This window comes from Phaseolus vulgaris, chromosome 4 (genome assembly GCF_000499845.2).
Source record: "Phaseolus vulgaris cultivar G19833 chromosome 4, P. vulgaris v2.0, whole genome shotgun sequence".
Classification (NCBI taxonomy): Eukaryota; Viridiplantae; Streptophyta; class Magnoliopsida; order Fabales; family Fabaceae; genus Phaseolus; species Phaseolus vulgaris.
In genome coordinates this window covers 20,477,485-20,496,765 of record NC_023756.2, presented here as the reverse complement: position 1 = coordinate 20,496,765, position 19,281 = coordinate 20,477,485, and the positions used below count along the sequence as shown (strand labels likewise).

General features: G+C 31.6%; 2 protein-coding genes across 2 annotated transcripts; both read right to left on the bottom strand.

Moving 5' to 3' along the window:
- Nucleotides 1-1,304: 1,304 nt before the first annotated feature.
- Nucleotides 1,305-3,231, bottom strand: LOC137838446 (uncharacterized). Its single transcript, XM_068647690.1, has 3 exons — nucleotides 2,385-3,231; nucleotides 1,713-2,112; nucleotides 1,305-1,623 (listed from the first exon to the last, which is right to left on the bottom strand). Exons 1-3 carry the CDS (start codon nucleotides 3,229-3,231, stop codon nucleotides 1,305-1,307), a joined length of 1,566 nt encoding a protein of 521 aa, XP_068503791.1.
- Nucleotides 3,232-9,351: 6,120 nt separating this feature from the next.
- LOC137837423 (histidinol-phosphate aminotransferase, chloroplastic-like) lies at nucleotides 9,352-15,834 on the bottom strand. Its single transcript, XM_068646406.1, has 10 exons — nucleotides 15,613-15,834; nucleotides 15,191-15,448; nucleotides 14,616-14,699; nucleotides 14,229-14,383; nucleotides 14,014-14,111; nucleotides 13,443-13,551; nucleotides 12,877-13,034; nucleotides 10,946-11,088; nucleotides 10,575-10,715; nucleotides 9,352-9,667 (listed from the first exon to the last, which is right to left on the bottom strand). The coding sequence occupies exons 2-10, from the start codon at nucleotides 15,440-15,442 to the stop codon at nucleotides 9,536-9,538; spliced, it is 1,272 nt and encodes a 423-aa protein (XP_068502507.1). The 5' UTR covers nucleotides 15,443-15,448; nucleotides 15,613-15,834; the 3' UTR covers nucleotides 9,352-9,535.
- Nucleotides 15,835-19,281: the final 3,447 nt, after the last annotated feature.

The window sequence follows — 19,281 nt, the reverse complement described above, 5'->3', positions numbered from 1 at the left end:
CTCTTCCAAGTCTACTTTTCCAGAATGTATTATTTTTAATTCTGGATTTTCTTATCTGGAATGGGATTTTTATTTTTATTTCTGAAACACAATAATCTCTTCTGGATTTACATTTTCGAAATGTATTATTTTTAATTCTGGATTTTCATTTCCAAAATAAAGGGTATTTTGGAATTTTAAAATTGTGTTGGGTGCAGGTTAAAAAATATTGGGTGTAGGAAGAATTTGTCTGAAACAAGATGTTGTTATGTGTGCTTCAACTCATTTGATATCCCTTTAGGGCTTATGCTACCTTCACCCTATAATTGTTAACTGTACCTCATATTAAGTGAAAAAAAAGGCTAAAATCTTCCTTGGTGCACCACAGAGTATTATCATCGTCATTGTCACCATCCTCTATCTGGACTGTGTTTTATGTTGGTTATTAACTCTGATTTTATTGTTATTAATTTTGATTTTATTACTCTTAAACTATTATACCGTTATTATTGCATTAATGGTCAGTTTAAAGGGTTGTTAGTATTCCTATTTTATAGTTTCCAGTAATTGTAATTTTATTATATATATTATTAAAGTAAATCAAAATGAATAAGATCAGTTCAGCAGCTTTGCAATTTCGTGCAATTACCTTCAATCAGTTTCTACAACCTTTTGCCTTCTCTTATTTCCTTCAATAGTTCCTACAACTGGTATCAAAAGCTAGTATGTTATCATGAACTCTACCCAATTATCAGTCTCGATTCTTGAAGGAAAAAATTACAATTTGTGGTGTGTGCAAATGAGAGTTTTGTTAGATTATCATGAGTTATGGGATGTCATTGAGAGTGGAGTGTCTACATCTATGAAGCCCAGACACAGATATGGGTATGGATACGACACGGACACGCACACGGAAATACGGCTAAATTGAAAATTATAGGAAACGGGACACGGCTATGTATAAATTAAAATGTAGTAATATATTTTGTTATATGAAAAAAATCAAGAAAAACATTTATAAAAATGGTATAAAAAAAAGATGTATTTATGTAAACCATAATATTTAACTTTTACATTTATTCATCTTCATTAAAAAATACAATTTCTAATTCTGGTTCATCAAGAGATAAGCTAGCAATATCGAGAATTCCATTGTCATCCAATGAAAAGTCATCTCCTGCAATATCCTATAATTTAGTTTCCTCTTTGTAATGTGAGGAGTTCCTTGAGAGAAGACGAAGATTACTATGGAGAAATACTAGATCCTCTGCCCTTTTAGGTGTCATCTTATTTCTTTTTAAAGAATGTATAAAGGAGTAGGTACTTCAATTGCTCTCACAACAAGAAGAAGAACATGGTTGTCCAAGTAGTTTAAGAGCTATCTTCTGAAGTGTTGGTGCATGAACTCCATGAACAATCCACCATGATTTTGCATCCATTTGACCTCTATCCCTTAAAGAGTCAACATCGGAAAAATCTTCTCTTCCATCTGAAAAGTTTGCAAACTCTATATTTACTTGTCTCCTTACATTCGCATCATCAAAGTACCTTATAAAACATTTCTTCCTTTCCTGAGTAAGTTCCTTATCTAGATGTGGGGCAACTCTGTGTGAATCTTCACTTAACCATTCATGACTATAATATCTACGTAAAAAATATAAAAACATAAATTAACATAATATTATGTACTCAATAAAATATAATTATAAAATAATATAACTATATTGTATTACCTTGGATTTAAAGAATGAGTCAGACAATGAAGTGATGTGCTACTCTTAGTCCAACGATCAGTTAATATTAACTTAACTACCTCGAAAAATGATGAGTATTCAGCTTTTGTCTTCCTTTCATGATGGTATATGACCTTTTTCACATTTTTAATCATTGAATCCCACATTTCATATACTAAGTGAAGAGTAGCCATATCCGTATCTGTTTTTCGGAGTACATAATAAATAGGAGTAGTAAAAGCAAGTATGTAATCAACCTTCATCCACCAATTATCATTCAACAAAGTTTCTTTCACAAATTGTGCACTATCGACATTATCCTCTTTGTAAGAAGACCATTCATTACTAGTAACCATCTCTTGAAGCCCTTTCTTCAAACTTCTAAACCTCTTTAGCATGACTATGGTTCAAGCAAATCTTGTTGAAGCAACAGAAAGCAACTTCAATGAGTTGAAGTTATTGAACATTGATAATCTCATAGAGTGCCCCATAATAAAGGTTTTAATAAAGGTTGCATCATCAACAATTTGTGAGATCCAAGAACATTGTTGATAAGTATCACTATTTTTTTGGTATTTTTTGCTGCACATATATTTTTCAATGCAAGATTCAAGGTGTGCACTACACAAGGAGTCCAGTAGATTGAAGGAAATTCTAATTCTATGAGAATACCTGTTGCCTTACATACAGATGCATTATCAGTTATAATTTGTACCACATTTTTTGGCTCAACCTCCATAATTGCATCTCTCATGTGTTTAACAATAAAATATTTGTCCTTTATTTCACCAGATCCATCTACTGACTTCAAAAACATTGGTCCACTCTCAGTGATAGCCATAAAATTTATAAGTGGTCTTCTTTGAGGATCACTCCACCCATCACTAACAATGGTTACACCTTTCTGATTCCATGAGTTTCTTATAGGTTGCAGAAGGTTTTCTACGTGTCTTCTTTCCTTTGAAAGTAAAGGACCTCTCAGTTTATTATATGTTGGCGGTACATACCCACTAAGATTAGAAGTATTAGCTGCAAAAGAAAATGCACTCCTATAATAAGGACTTATTGCTAAATGAAATGGTAGTCCTGAAGAATAAAACATCCTCGCAACTTCACAATCAAGAGTATCCCTTGCTTGAATATTGAAAGCAGCTTGTAAAGAACCTTTCAGTTTTGGGTTAAGATCATTGTTGTTGGTTTGCTTTCCTTCATCAGATACATGTGGCAAATGAACCTTCTTCTTTTTTGAATATTCTATTTTCAATGATGCTTCATTGTCTAATTTCTTGAACTCAACCAGTTTTGACGGGGTCACATTCGCACAAATTCTAACTCCTCCCCCTGTAATTCTTAATAAATGAGCTCTTACTCGAGTGTAAGATCCATTGAATGAAAAATCACAAAAACTACACTTGATCATATTATTTCCACCACCATGAGTTTTTCTTAACTTTGAAACATATCTCCACAAAGATTTTGTTTCATCTTCTTGTTCCGTAGTTTGATTGGATATATTCATCTTAATTTCCTATAACAAAATAAATTAAATATAAAAGATTTACTTACATATAAAAATCAAATAAATTCATTTAATAGAAATCAAATTATAAATATAAAAAATAAAATATGTAAGAAATTAAAGATGAATTATAATATATTTTATTTTTAAAAAATATTCAATTATTATGTTATTTATTTAAGGTTATTTTATATTTTTTGTTTTAATATAATTATTAGAAAATAAATTATCTTCAATATTTAATATTTTTAGGTTAAAAGTTTAATTTACCTTTATAAAATATTATTTTTTTAATAAAAATTTAAGTGAATATTTAAAATATAAAAAATTATTTTCATGTTCGTAATTTAAAAATAAAATAAAATATTTAAATTATATAAGAATACATAATATTATATAATTATATTTAAATTATTTGAAAATATTAAAAATTAAATAAAAATAAATAAATTCAAAATTACTGTATCTTTATTCAGAATTACAATGATATATTTATTTAATAAATTATATTTAAATTATTTGAAAATATTAAAAATTAAATTCAAAATTACTGTATTTTTTTCAGATCTACAATGCTGATTAAAATATTGAATAAAAAATAATCCTAATAAATATAATTATATATAAATTATTTGAAAATATTAAAAATTCAATTAAAAAAATTAAATTCAAATTAATATTATATTGTATGTAAATTATATTAAAGAGTATACTTTCTCTCAAATAATGGTAGTAGGTATGCATTTTAATGGCAAAGAAAAAAATTTAAGAATTTCAACATTGGAACCCGAAGGAATTTATTGAATGGAAAATTGAACCGTGTAAAAGTGATATTATAATATTAAAATTAAGGATAGTTACTTACCTCTCTCCACTCTCCACCAAGTTGTCTTTTTTCTTCCTTTTCTTTCTTTCTTCTTCCTTTCTTCTTTTGGAATGCTCACCACTTTACGCCTTCTACTTGAGTTCATCAATGCTCTGTTACTGGTTCTAACTCATATTTATAGAATTTATTTTTCAAATTATAAATTTTTTTAAGGAAAAAATATATTATTTATTCTTAATTTCCTTTTTTATTTCTGGATTTTCTTAAGATTTTTATATATATTTTTATTTAAATGATTTTTTAAGATTTTATGATTTTATTTGAGATTTTAGTTAAGATTTTTTTGTGAAATAAGGGTTTACATAGTGAACTGCGTCCCTCCGGCATGTCCAAGGAGTGGACCGCGTCTCCTCTGACTGTGTCGTGCACGCACCCGCCGCGTATTCGCGTCGACGGGGTGTCGGAAGCGCAAACAGCTCGATTTTGGCCGTATTCGAGCTTCACAGGTCTGCATTAGCTGTTAATGCAACTGAGGCGCAACAAGTAGCGCATCGTGATCAGAAGAAGAAGGACAATAAGGCTTTGTATCTCATCCATCAAGGGATGAATGACGAGATGTTTGAACAGATAGAAGGAGCAACAACTGCAAGTGAGGCTTGAACCATTTTGTCAACCAATTATAAAGGTGATGACAAGATCAAGAGCTTGCGTCTTCAAACCCTAAGACGCCAATATGAACTACTGCAGATGGAAACCACAGAGACTATTGATGTCTATATAAATAAAGTTCTTGCCTTGACAAATTAGATGAAGATCAATGGTGAAACACATTCGGAGCAGGCAAAGGTGGAGAAGATTTTGAGATCTTTAACTCCCATATTTGAACATGTTGATGCCGTAATTAAAGAGGCTAATGAGATTTCAAAAATGACAGTAATGTTATTGTCTGGTTCCCTACGAGCGCATGAGCAGCGGATGAATGACAATAATATTGAAAAACCAATTAAACAGGCTTTACAAGCACAAGCCTCAATTGGTAGCTCCTATCATAAACACGGTAGTTCATGAGGCAGAGGATGGGGACATGGTTGTAGTTATTCCAGCAAAGGTCGTGGTGGCCAAAATCATGGAGGCGCTGAGCAAAACAATACTAGTTCCAATCACATTCCAAGTTCAAATAACTATTGGCGCGGAGAACGTGGTCGCGGAGGACGAGGAGGCATTTATGATAAATCAAATGTGGAGTGTTATAACTGCCATAAACGCGGCCATTATGAAAATGAGTGCACATCAAAAGGTGATAATCATGCTTCCAATTGTGCTCAAGAAGATAGTGATCACAAAAAAGATGAAGAGGATCATGAAGTATTAATGACAACCACATCAAATGAAACTCCAAACAACCAGACTTGGTATTTGGATACAGGTTGCACAAATCATATGTGTGGTCAGAAGGAGCTGTTTGCATATTTGGATGACTCATTTCGCACAAAAGTGAAATTCGGTGATGGTGACTAGAAAAGGACGAATTCTTATTACATTGAAGAATGGTGATCACAGGTACATCTATGATGTTTTCTATGTAACTGACATGAAAAGTAATATGTTGAGTGTGGGACAACTGGCCGAAAAGAGTTACGTGATGCACATAGTTGAAAATTAATTCTCAATTTTTGATAAAAAAAGGTAATTTGATTCTTAAAACCTTTTTATCAAAAAAATCGCATGTTTCCAGTAGATATTCATATGGATGATTTCAAGTGCTTGAATGTAATAGTGAATAATGAGTCGTGGTTGTGGCATTTATGCTTTGGGCACTTAAATTTTCAGAGTTTAGAAAATCTCTCCAAACGAAATTTAGTGAATGGTTTACCCCATATTCATCACCCTGATCAATTGTGTGGGGCTTGTATTTTTTGAAAGAATCACAGGATACCATTTGTTAAGGAGCCTTAGCGTGCGAAATTTCCTTTGGAGCTTGTTCATACAGATGTTTGTGGCCCGACGAACATATCATCAATCAGAGGTAATAAGTATTTTTTAACCTTTATTGATGATTTTTCCAGGAAAACTTGGATTTATCTATTGAAAAGCAAGGATGAGGTATTCCACTGCTTTAAAATATTTAAAGCATTTGTTGAAAGACAAAGTGGCAGACAAATTAAGATGGTGTGTAATGATGGAAGAGGTGAGTACAAGTCTAATGAGTTCAAGAGGCACTATGAAGAACTTGGGTTGCAGCATAACATAACTTGTCACTACACACCTCAACACAACGGAGTTGCCGAGAGAAAGAATAAAACAATCATGGGCATGGCGAGGTGCATGCTTAAAGCGAAAGGTATGCCAAATTATTTTTGGACTGAGACCGTAACATGTGCGGTATATTTGATAAACAGATCACCCACTCGGAGTGTTCCTAACACAACTCCGATTGAGGCATGAAGTGGATTCAAACCCAATGTGCAGCACTTGAAGGTATTTGGGTCAATTACTATGCTCATGTCCCCAAGGCAACAAGATCAAAGTTGGATGATAAGGCATTGAAGACCATTTTCATTGGATATAAGCATGGAGGATACAAACTGTACAATCCAATGACAAAGAAGGTTATTATCGGTCGTGATGTTACATTTGCCGAAGATGAGGAATGGCAATGGAATGCAGCAACTGAAATGGATTCGAAAAAACGATATATTTACGTCTTGAACGATGATGTGGAAGATGGAGTCACTCTTGAAGCACCTACAGTTCAACCTGAAGTTGTAGTTCAACCTAAAGTTGTAATTCAACCTGAAGGTGCAGCTCCAATTGCAACTACGATGGAGCGACCAAGAAGGCAGCAATGACAACCTGTACACCTTCAAGATTGTGAAGTAAATCTTGATGACAATGAAGATTTGGTTCACTTTGCTTTTCTTACAGAATTAGAACATGTGAGACTTGCAGATGTCATTCAACACCCTAAATGGCAAGAGGCTATGAATGAAGAATTGATGGCGATTGAGAAAAACAATATCATGACTCAAATTGGTTTTAATATAAATGTTTCAATTAAGATTTATGTTCACAATGTCTCTGCATTTAATCTTGCAAAGAATATGGTTTTTCATCAAAGAAGTAAACACATTGATATTCGATATCACTTATTGCGAGACCAAGTTGGGAAGAACATTATCAAATTGGAATACTGCAGATCAGAAGATCAGATTGCAGATATTTTCACTAAGTCATTGAAGATCAATCCTTTCATCAAGTTAAAAGATCTGTTGGGCAGGAAGGTTGTTCCAAATCAGAATTAAGGGGAGATGTTGGTTATTAATTCTGATTTTATTATTATTAATTCTGATTTTATTACCCTTAAACTATTATACCGTTATTATTACGTTAATGGTCAATTTATAGGGTTGTTAGTATTCCTATTTTATAGCTTCAAGTAATTATAATTTTATTATATATATTATTGAAGTAAATCAAAATGAATAAGATCAAGCAGTTTTGCAATTTCGTGCAATTACCTTCGGTTTCTACAACCTTTTGTCTTCTCTTTCGTTCCATAGTTCCTACATTTTATGTGTTTCAGAAAACTCATTCTGAAAAACTTATTTTGAAAAGATTATTCTGAAAGGTATCACATATGTTCCACTAAGCTTGTTTTAGAAATTGTGTTTCACAAAAATCATTTTTATAAAAGGATAAAATAGTTATTTTAAAACTTACAGAGGTGCGACGAAAAAAAACCTCCTTTTAGATGTAACTGATATGATAACAAAACCTTTCATCTCAATGGTATCACGAAGATGTTTTGCCATTTAATTGCCTGTATGAATATTTCATATTAAAAGTTGCAACACCCCATAAGTTTCGTGGTACACAACAAATAAAATATGAATCTCTTACATTACCCTCTCCTAAAACTCCTTTTTTTTTTAATTGATGATTTGGATTGCCAAATGCAGAATGCATCTTGTACATATTTTGAAAATTGAGTTCTGAAATAATATAAAGTTCATATGAATGAACAAATTCATTAATCCACCCTATGTTTAGAACATTAATAGTCCTTCTAAATGCATTTTTCATATCCTAAAACTGTGATTTTGAAACAACCATTTTTAAATAACTCTGAAATTGGATATATTATTTATATTCCAAAATAGTGTTTTTGAAATCTATTTTTAATATTTTGAAACATTTTTATATTCAGAAGCTTTCATTTTTTAAATATATAGTTTGTATTTTTAAATGTAATTTTTCGTATTTCAAATTTCTCATTTCAATATTTTCTCATTATTTCAAAATTCTTTTTTAAAAAAAATTCAGAATGTCATTCCAAAAATATATACTTTTACCAACTGAATGCTTATTGTTTAAATTCTCGAATGATCATTCAAAGCTACTTTAATATTTCAAAATAACCCCTATGAAATTCAATGCATATTGTTTATATTCCTAAATAATCACCTTGGAACTAAATACATATTATTCTATTTTAAAATGACCATAAATGTATTATATTATGTATAAATACATTATGCAATGGTATAATTGTTATAAGTTTTATGTTACTCATTATACTTGAATTATTGAATTTTGTTCAATTTACTCGTTGATTCTCCCTCCACCATATCAATTCAGATTTGTACCCAACACACGGATGCAAAATGTCCATTTTGTCCTTAATTATTTAAAAGTTGTCTTCCAGATATTCATATCCGTAAGTCAAATTATAAAGTTCTAGATATACAAATCCGAAACTAATATGTCACTTCCAAATTTTACCATCCAAAAGCTTATCTGAACAACATAAATAACCTTCTGATGTCAAGATTCGTAAGCAAACATATGAGTTCTGAATCTCAATCCTAAGCACTATTTACAACACACCATTCCGAATATGAAAATCCAGAACTTATAACTCACTTCTAGATATGACAAGCTTAAATGAAATATGAAAATGACCTTCCAAATTTTTGAAATCCGGAACGTATAAAAATCACTTCTAGATATTGGCATCCGTAAGCAAATGTGTGAAAAGGGCAAAATGGGATTTTAAAATTTTTTTGTTGGATGCAGGAAGCAATTGCCTTTACTCCGAAAACAGATTGTTAATAACATTAATAATAATAATATTATTGAAATGTCCATATAAGAGTGATTTTGGGATTTTTTTTTTTCAGTTTAAAAGGGTGGAGAAAGAGATTTGTTGTTTGAAGAAATAATCAGCCATAGTTAACAGTGAATAAAATAGAAGAAATAGAATACAAACATACAAATTATGCAACTTCAACAAATTGCAAAACACAATCTTTATTATGGTCCATTTAAGCAAATAACATATCAACATGAGTTCACTTCCCTTCCAAAATTAACATTTTCTTCTAATTTTGAAGGCTCTATATATATTAGCTAAGGGGAGTTCAGCACTTACATTTCTGGATTACTTGTTACAGTGTTTATTACATTAAAATTTTGCTCCTACGACAGTTCCTTGAGACACTTCATAAGAATATCTGTTTGTTCAGGCTTACCAACACTTACACGAACGTACCCTTTCAGCTCTTTCTTGTCGTAGTGACGAATCATCACACCCATTTGTGAGAGGTCCTCCTATGAACATAAAGATAATGTCTCACGGTTGGGAACAAATTTGTAATAGATGTGTGGAAAAAGTTGAAACAAAAGGTTCTACATTTCTCAATATGACATGCAAACAACAAATGCATTGCACATTCTTCAATATTGGATGAAATTCATGTGGATCTTGTGAAATAACTTGAGTCTCACAACCTATCCTAGTCTCTAGTTGTTTAGACAAGATTCTCTATGAACACTTCTAGAAAAGAATAATTAGAAAGATTAAAATTATTTGAAGCTAACTTAATTTTAGTTTATTAAGACATTTTGTTTTTCTTCTAACTTTCCTTTTCTAAAAGTGGTCATGCAAAAAAGGGTCCAAACAGACAATCAGTTTGTTTAAGATTAAAAAAACAGTGATTCTAGTATAAAATAATTTAGTGGTTATTCATGTTTGTTTACAATCAGAAAAACATTCTTAAAAAAATAGCTGATTTTACGAGAAGTTGTTTTCAACTAGCTTTTGATCACAATCAGATTTCTGATTCTTCTGATAAAATAAATGTAGATTTTTAAGGATGATTAATTCTTGGTATGATCTGATGCACCGATCCAGCATATTTCTAAAATTGTTTGGATCACCACTTCTCATGATAGAATGAATAAACACAATAAAAAGCATGCTAATTACACTGTGAAAGTAGGGTTATTTCATCAATCATTAGAAAACCTCAGGTAGCAAAAAGCATTAGTAAAATAACTATTCTTCACAACATATTGTCCACGATTTTTATTATCCTAAGGTGGGGGACAGGAGAGATGTCTGTCAAATCAAATACCAAACTGAAATGAAGTACCAAAATTTGCACCAAACATCTATAAGAAAACATAAATAAAGAAAAAGTTTGTGTGTGTACAGAGATATGGAAAGGAAGATTACCTTTAGCTTCTTAGCGTCCTTTCCAGAAGTAACCTCACAAAGAATGAAATTAGAATGGCTTGGAAATGGGCGAAGGAATGGAACTTCCTTCAAAAGGTCAAAAAGCCTCCCTCTTTCTTTCAGCAAAGCATTTTTTACATTCTGTAAGTTAAGACTGACACATTAGCTTTCACTTGTCTTGACAATAATAAAAGGTAATAACCGAGTAAAACATGCACCCAGTACGCTTATACATGTGACAGTGCTGGACACAATTGTGTTAGTTAAGGACTATTAAACTCCTATAACAACTTTCAATAACCCAAATGAACTAGTGGATAACCAATTAACATAACATTCATGTGTTATATGCAAAGGTACAAAAGAAAAACCTCTAGATAGGTAGGATTTTGCAACGCTGCACATGCAGAAATTTCAGCAGCAACAGATACATTATATGGCTGCTTTGCTCTCCAAAGAAACTCAATTATACTCAAAGGAAAAGCTCCGTATCCTACTCGAAGTCCTGCTAAACCTGAGACAATTTGAAAATTCAGAATTTGAAAGGTTTGCATCATTAGGACAAGGACCCTAAGTTAAAAAGTAACAAACTATCAGTAACAGGATTTTGTACATAATAATTCGTCAAACATATGAAAAATCAGTATCAAATGCATAAACTGAGAATGTACAAAGAAAATTTGATTTGTAGAATGGTGTTGTTGGCTATTCAGCTTTGGTCCTAAGAATTGAGGTCTACAAAACATTTACTAACGGAAAGTCATTCAGGTCCAACATAAACATTCTGCTTCCCATTCCAATCCTGTATCCAACATAGACTAAGCATAACTCTTTTGGCTCTTGTTCACTCCAACCAGTGTCATAAAGAGCTTCTATCCAACCTTTTTTAATTCAAGATCTTTGACATGTTTTAAGATAATTTCCAGCTGAGTTTCAATCCAGTGGCTTCAAATAGTTTTTGAACACTGTTACCCGTCCCCAACTACCATCTCATCATTCTGACAAGTTCAAACCTCTATTTTGCCATCTGTGACTTTTTTCAACATCTTCTTCCAATCATCCCCTGCCAAATCTAGACTGGTCCTATCAGGCCCAGCCGAAGCAGAGTTCACACATAAACATGACCCAGCTGTTACTATTTGTCACGTGCAGGTGTATATCTTGGCCATGCTTCAGCTGATCTCACCATTGCCAGATTTGTGAAGCCATCCTGTCCCAAATCTGAACATGGTTTGTCAATTTCTGGCTTGGGACCACTTTCTCATGTTTTTTTGCCACAGTTTGGTATCTTTTATTCTCTCTCCTTGTTGACTTCATACTCAAATTTGCCCTCTTTGGTTCAAATCATGCAGTGTGGGATTGCAGAGGAATCACCCTAGCCCCATGACCCACAAACCTTATCCGGATAGACTCTGCTACCATCCAAAAAAAGTGGTTTTTAAGCCTAACTCAATTTTGCAAGACTAATTTGCACCTATTTATATACTATAATTTAACTATATCTCTAGTCGATGTAGGACTTCGAATATTTTTCCTAATTATATTAGGATTATGAATAAATCAACACAATATCAATTGTGTTTCATTTATATCTCTTTCTTCCTCTACCTAAAAACTCCTAATTTCAATAATCATCATCAAACACCCCTTATTTGTTGCTACGCCGTGCTTGCTTTGTCAAAATATTTGTGTCAAGTCAATTTACTACTATACACTACCAAAAACAAGTATTCAACTTAAAATTCAGTGGTTGAATAGCGACTACTGGTGGTATATCACACTATAGCAGTCTGGACCCATGCTGATCCACTACCACACAACGGCTTCACAATGCAGCTTCCATGAAAATTGCAATCACAGTCACGATGGGTGTCAGATTTAAGGGAAATTGCTATTATGAGTCATTGACCCTGTCCCCCACCATCTCTTCTATAGTAATCTTAGCAAATAAAACTTTCACTTTCACATATACATATTTAGGTTAAGTCAAATTTAACCTAAATCCACAAGGCTCTAACTCTTGTCATAATTCTCCATAACAAAATAAACCGCAGAGATTATACTGCATACCATAAAATAAAGAAAAATATAATAATCTCAAAATTTCAAGTAAAAAATGCATGTATTAGCATGCAGACAAGATGCCTGAAAAAAATAGTTTTATATTTATTAGAGTTTTGATCAGATCACAAAAGGGAACAGGTTTTACAATTAAAAAAACATTATGATAAGGGCATGATATATCAATTCATATTCAAGTTTACTCGTGTAAAATAGGGAAAGAAAAAAAGTAGTAAAATACCAGCTCTTTTGCTAAAAGTCCGAAGAACAATCAAATTCTCATGTTTCTTCACCCAACTCATCTTCGATTCAATTGCTGAAAACTCAATGTATGCTTCATCCAGTATCACCAATATGGGAAGGTCAAGTATTTTTAAGAGAACATCATCGTCAATTACACTGTCATGAAATTGTTAGATTTAGGTCCATGTATACAATACCGTAAGCAGACAAAGGAAACTCAAATTTCAAGCATATTAATGATAACAATCATCTCCAGTCTTACTATATCCTGACCTGACTTCAGATTGTTGATGAAAAAGAAATATACTGCCTTCATTGTGGTACAACTTCTAATAGGACACTATAATATTGCACACTATTTTGTGTTTGGTCAGCCAAAAAATAAGTACATTATATATCCAGACGTACAAGGGGTACCCACAAAATACACTACAAGTGCCTATTATACTATAATAACAGGAAAGAACAAATTAATTGAAAAGGAAAACACTACTACCATACAACTCTAGGCACCTAATTTTCTAACTATTCACTTCGGTGTAAGAAAGGATAATTGACAGTTACCTCCCATCTGGATTATTTGGAGATGTCAAAAATATGCATTTGGGCTTCTCTTGTTTAACAACTTCTGCGATCTGTTCAACATTCAAGCTGAAGTCTGGCTTCCTTGGAACTGCAGTTTAAATAATGCAGATGGTTATGCACATCTGACATGGCATAATAAGAAAATGTTAAACACAGTAAGAAAATCATAGACTGCTGGGAAGACAAGGAATAATAAAAAAAATAAAAGGGATGAATCAACCATAAAACCAAAGATCATTTTAGTAGACAGGTCTAACAAAACAACAATGTAACTATGATCATGGCATATTACCCACCATACGGTAATAAGTTAATTCGTTTACCTCCTTTTATTTACATTGGACAAGTACAAAAGGATTCACATCATGATAGGAACAATGTTATCTGACAAGACTGAAAAGCTAAAGATCTATGATTGATTTCCTGAGGAACCCCTTTACTGTCTAAGGTTCAATCAGTTTTACAGATATCAGTTTCTCATTCTACATGTATTAAATGATCTTTTTTTAAATACATTTTGATAGCTGTCTTTTGGTAATGTTATTCTTACCTTTAATAACAAGTGCTCCATTTACTGCAGCGTCAAATTCATACATTGTGAAGGTCGGAGGACAGTCCACAATCTTGTCCCCAGGATCAAGCACACAGCTGTAGTATACATAAAGAAGCATGTATCATGGTGATTGTCATAGCTATTATGAAAACTAGCATACAGAGAAAATGAATCTGAGGCTTATGTAAAATAGAAAAGGTATTGGTTTTAACCGCATTATCAAGTCAATAAGCTCATCTGCACCACATCCCGCAAGAATATATTCAGCTTCAAGTCCAGAATCTTGGGCAAGGGCAGCACGCAATCTGCGACTCTCTGGATCAGGATAGACATATGGGAATTTTATGGATCCTAGGGCTTCCATGACCTGTCAAACCTCTGATAGTCAACTCAAGCGTAATAAAGTGTGTAAGGTTCAGTAATTTGCTTGCATACACTTGAGCATAGCTTTTAGAAAAATATTTAAAACTTAAAAACTGAGATTATATTACAACCAATCGGCATGACATTGTTAAACATTATATTACCATATAATCATTTGCCACTTTTACACAATAGTATGGAAATTGCAGAAATTAAAATATATAATAAAATCTCACCTCTGGAGGGGGACCATAAGGATTTTCATTAGCATCTAACTTGACAATATCCTCAGGCTTACGTCCAAGACGTGCGGATAAAACCTACAACAGAAAGCCTCTTTTGTAACTAACGTACATAGTAGTGGAACATTTTCACCACCAAAAGTAACCACAGACAAGTGCTGTGGCCAGGGGCCCATGGCAAGTATTATAAAAATTAGTGTCAAATACCAAATGCCCATCTCTTAACAACAAGCAGATACAAAATTAAAGTTAAAAAACTTGCAATTTAAGATCAGAGCGTTTGCAAGCAAGCAACCAATCTCACATAATAGAAACACTATTTTAGACCAAGAATCAATAATGCCACAAGGTACAAGAACTAATAAACATTTATCTTCAATTATAAAGTAACAACTACACAAGTACGTTACAAGAGCTAGGCAAACAGTATATATGAAACAAATGTAAGACCAAATTCTTGACAAGAAAGTTCAAATATTGCCCAGAAAAAATAAGGAAAACTATACATTGTTGGAATAGTCACGAAGAACCAACAAAATCAAAAGGAGTTAACTTTTGAAGAAACAAACCTCAAAGGGCAAAATGGGCTGATAAGGAGACAACTTCCTTAGATGCTCTCTGATGAAGGAGTCACCTGTCACCTGCAGAGGACCATTGTTGACTTGCTCCACGGGAATGGTAGAAGCCATTGCCACAAACTTCCTCTGATTCCCCTCAAATGAACAAATGGGTTTTGGAGGCAATCCCAGTTGCTGCTTCAGATTGGTGTTGGACTTTACCCAGCACAAAGCAGCTGAGTTGTAGAAATCAATCACACCCATTAAAACCTACACACAGATAAGTGAATAGATATAATCAATAAATGAAAAAGATTCAAGATGACCCAATTAGAATATCATATTAGAGAAGGGGAAGAAAAAGAGAACTTGACATGATTGTCCCAGAAACAAAGGAAAAAATAAAAAGAGAGATACGAGGTTAAGGGACATACCCTGCACTACAGGCAAATGGGGAACTTGGCAGAGGTTGCTAGAGACACCAACAATTTAGAATGGAAACAGAGATTTTACTCTGAAGAATAAAAATAAATCATGAAGGCTTAAAGGTAAACCCTACAGATCCACTCAATGCAGAAAGAAAGACAACAAAACAAAATAAAAAACACAATTGGAGAGTGTTTTATGTATTGTTTACTAATAGAGACAAGGATATTGTGTCACATTTTTATTGCCCAATCTTATACTTTTTTTTATAATATATTATATTAGTTTGTATTATTATTTATTTTATGAAATAAGATAATTAAATATATTATGTATTATATATTATATTAAAATTGTGTGATAATAAAAAAAATATAATTACATAGAATTAAACATTTTAAATATGATTGTACCGTAAATTTTTTTAATTGAACTTTTTTATTATTTTATTTTGTTTTATTATGTTTTTATTTTTATATCAATATTATATTATTTTAAATTTTATATTATAAATTTAAAATATTATTAAAATAAAATACGAAAAGAATATGGGAATATTCATCCTATGTTATTATAGATATATTTTAAATTTTGAAAAAATTAGTGACTTTAAAAAATATTTTCTTCATTTTGTATTCTAATATAATTAATTTTTAATTTTATAAAACATGTAAACTTTAATTTTAATTTTCACAAAACATTTTTATTTAATTTTGGTTCTCTACTATTTCAATAACTATTTTTATTTTTTTTATATTGCTTTTAAAATAAATAAATAAATAATACTTGATTTACAAATTATATTTTTTTAATATAATATTTATTCACATTATAATTCAGCAACATATTTATCATTAAACATTCTATTATAATAATATATTTGTCATTCATAATGATTTTATTTAATATTTTGTTCAATATATAAAAAAAATATTAATCACTCTGTAAATATATTTTTTTAAATAATTATATTTTTAAATTAAAAAAAATAATTATCCAAATACTGAAACTCATGTAATAATTATACTGAAACTGATGATATTTAATGCTCGTATAAATGTAATAATTCTAGAAAGGAATACAACTTTGATATAAAAGGTTTACCTATATATTTTTATGGAGTTCAATTTATTATTAATGTAAAACCATTAAAAAAAACATTTTATGTTTGAAATAAAAGTAATATAATATTTATAAAAATAAACTAATGTTAAGTGCTAGAGAGAGAAAAAAAGTTCGGAGAAAATATACAAGTTATGTCTTCTCCATTCTTATTCTAGCATTGATCTACTTATAATGTTTGGAAGAAAAAAATCTTAGGAAAGATGATATATAAGGAATCTGGAGAACCACCCTTAAATAGGTGATTTTTATATCATCATTCTATATAAGAAGGAGAGTAAATAATGGTTATAAGAACTATTGGTAAAGACAATTATTTTTAAGCGGATTATGATATATGCTTTTAACGGTCACAACATTTAATAAGGATTTAAGTTTTATTAACACTTAATGCTAATAACATGCATTGATTTTTATTGGGATTAATTTGACTATTAATTCATTATATAATTTTTTTGTTTTGTGACGTAGTTTGAAGGCGCTTTAAATTTTAAATTTGGTGAGCCGGTGTACATGTATTTTATGAAAGAATTATCAATTAGAATATCAGTTTGAAATTTATCATTGAGATATATGTAAATAATCTCAATTATTTTAGAGAGAAAAGGTGAAGTTATGTATATTAGAGAAAAACTTTATCTTGTTGAACTAAATAAATAATAAAATTAATGTTAATTTATCTAATACTAATTTAAATAAATATAAATATTAAAAAAGTAAGATTAGTATTAATTAAGTATGGACATTTGGTAGAAGGATCGCAGGTTCATTGAATTTGTGCAAGACAAGTGGACTAATTATGATGTGGGTGGAAGATGGATGTTCGTTTTTAAAGGAAAATTGAAAAAGATTAAAACAGGATTTAAAAGTCTAGAATCGAGATGTCTTTGGGAACGTCAATAGTATTGGGGAGGATTTAAAAAAGAAGATTCAGATTTTGGATGCTCGGGACGACGAAGGTGTTCTTGATGTGGTAGGTAGGAAGGAGAGGAGGTTTTTGTTGGTGGAACAAAACAAAAATATGTTCAAGCAAGAAGTAGTGTATTTTCAAAAAGTTCGCCACAATTGGCTTCAACAAGGTGATTTAAATACTAAATACTTTCATTCGGCTGTTGAGTGGAGAAGAGTAAGAAATAACTTTAACGGTATGTACATTAATGGAAACTGGTGTGATGACAAGGATGTGATTAAGGAAAAAGTCAAAGATTTTTTGAAGATTAGATTTAAAGAAGTTAGAGGGGCTCAGGTTAGGTTTGACAATGTTTTATTTAACTTTATCTCTGAATTAGATAATGAGATACTAGTTGGTCCATTTACTGAAGAGGAAATTAAGAATGCGGTTTAGAGTTGCGACAGTTCGAAAAGCCCTGATCTGGAAATTGGAGAAATGGGGTAGTAATTTTGGAGATTGCCTAAAGTGGGAAGTTGGTAATGGGAAGTCTATCAAGTTCTGAGAGGACCGGTGGGTAGGCGCTGAATCTTTGAAGTTTAAGTTCCCAAGGCTTTTTTCTTTGAGCGTCGAGAAAGATGCGTCATTGAATCGTTGTGGGTTTTGGACAAACGATGTTTGGGAGTGGTCTTTGTGTTAGAATATATGGTCTTTAAACAAGAGGGGGAGTGAATTGTTTATAAGAGATTTTCGAAAACTTTTGAAGGAGTTCAGAGAAAGAGAAATGCACACAAGCAATTTATATTGGTTCACTCTAACAACAAGAGCTACATCGAGTTCCCAGAAACCACTAGGTAATCCACTAAGCAATCAAACCAGATTACAAACACCACACACCAAAGTAGTGACCTTGAACCCCTCAAGAAACACACTACCTCTGGCAAACCACACCAAAAGTATTGATCTTGAACACCTCAAGAATACACAACACTCCTTGGCAATACAACAACAGAAATACAAAAGATTGAGAAAGGATTACATTTGATCAAAGTACAGCTGAAAAGAATACAATTGCAATCCTATTCCACTCTCACTTAAAAATCCAAAGCTTGATGTGAATCTTGAAAACTTGAGATCAAATATGTCAAACTGAATTTCTCAAAACTGTTTCTTACACTTCAGAAACATATAAAAAACTATTTATATTTTCCAAAGATTGGTTAAAACATTTAATGAAGGAGCGTATTCAGTTAGAAATCATTTAAGACATATTCACTATTCAAAATTGAATTTTGTTAGGATTTTCAAAGAAACAATCGGTTGAAACCACGAAACAATCGATTGATTTGGTTTGACAGTTAAGTCAACCAAGTCAAACAACTTTCAACCTTTTTCAAAACCTTTAAGAGCAAAACAACCGGTTGATTCGACAAAACAACAGATTGTTTTTCACTTAGTTGGAAAAACATTTAATTTCAAAAGGTTTTAATTCACATCAGCTTTAGATTCAATAAAAGAGTGGATCACACTTTATTCTACCCAGATCCCACCCACACACAGCAACAACACCAACCTTTCATCAAACACCTTGGATTTGGATTCTTAAAAGCTCTTGATCAACACTTTGGTGTGGAGAAGAAGTCTTTTTGATTGGTAGAAGGTCCAG

What these genes read in the sequence shown, in the direction of transcription:
- LOC137837423 (XM_068646406.1), bottom strand. Translation starts at nt 15,442, where the DNA reads ATGGGTGTGATTGATTTCTACAACTCAGCTGCTTTGTGCTGGGTAAAG. An exon ending in AGCCCATTTTGCCCTTTGAG is followed by an intron (nt 14,700 to 15,190) that starts GTTTGTTTCTTC and finishes TTTCTGTTGTAG; the next exon opens with GTTTTATCCGCACGTCTTGG. An exon ending in AAAATCCTACCTATCTAGAG is followed by an intron (nt 10,716 to 10,945) that starts GTTTTTCTTTTG and finishes CTTAACTTACAG; the next exon opens with AATGTAAAAAATGCTTTGCT.
- LOC137838446 (XM_068647690.1), bottom strand. Translation starts at nt 3,231, where the DNA reads ATGAATATATCCAATCAAACTACGGAACAAGAAGATGAAACAAAATCT. An exon ending in ATCTGTATGTAAGGCAACAG is followed by an intron (nt 2,113 to 2,384) that starts GTATTCTCATAG and finishes CTTGAACCATAG; the next exon opens with TCATGCTAAAGAGGTTTAGA. An exon ending in ACTCATTCTTTAAATCCAAG is followed by an intron (nt 1,624 to 1,712) that starts GTAATACAATAT and finishes TTTTTTACGTAG; the next exon opens with ATATTATAGTCATGAATGGT.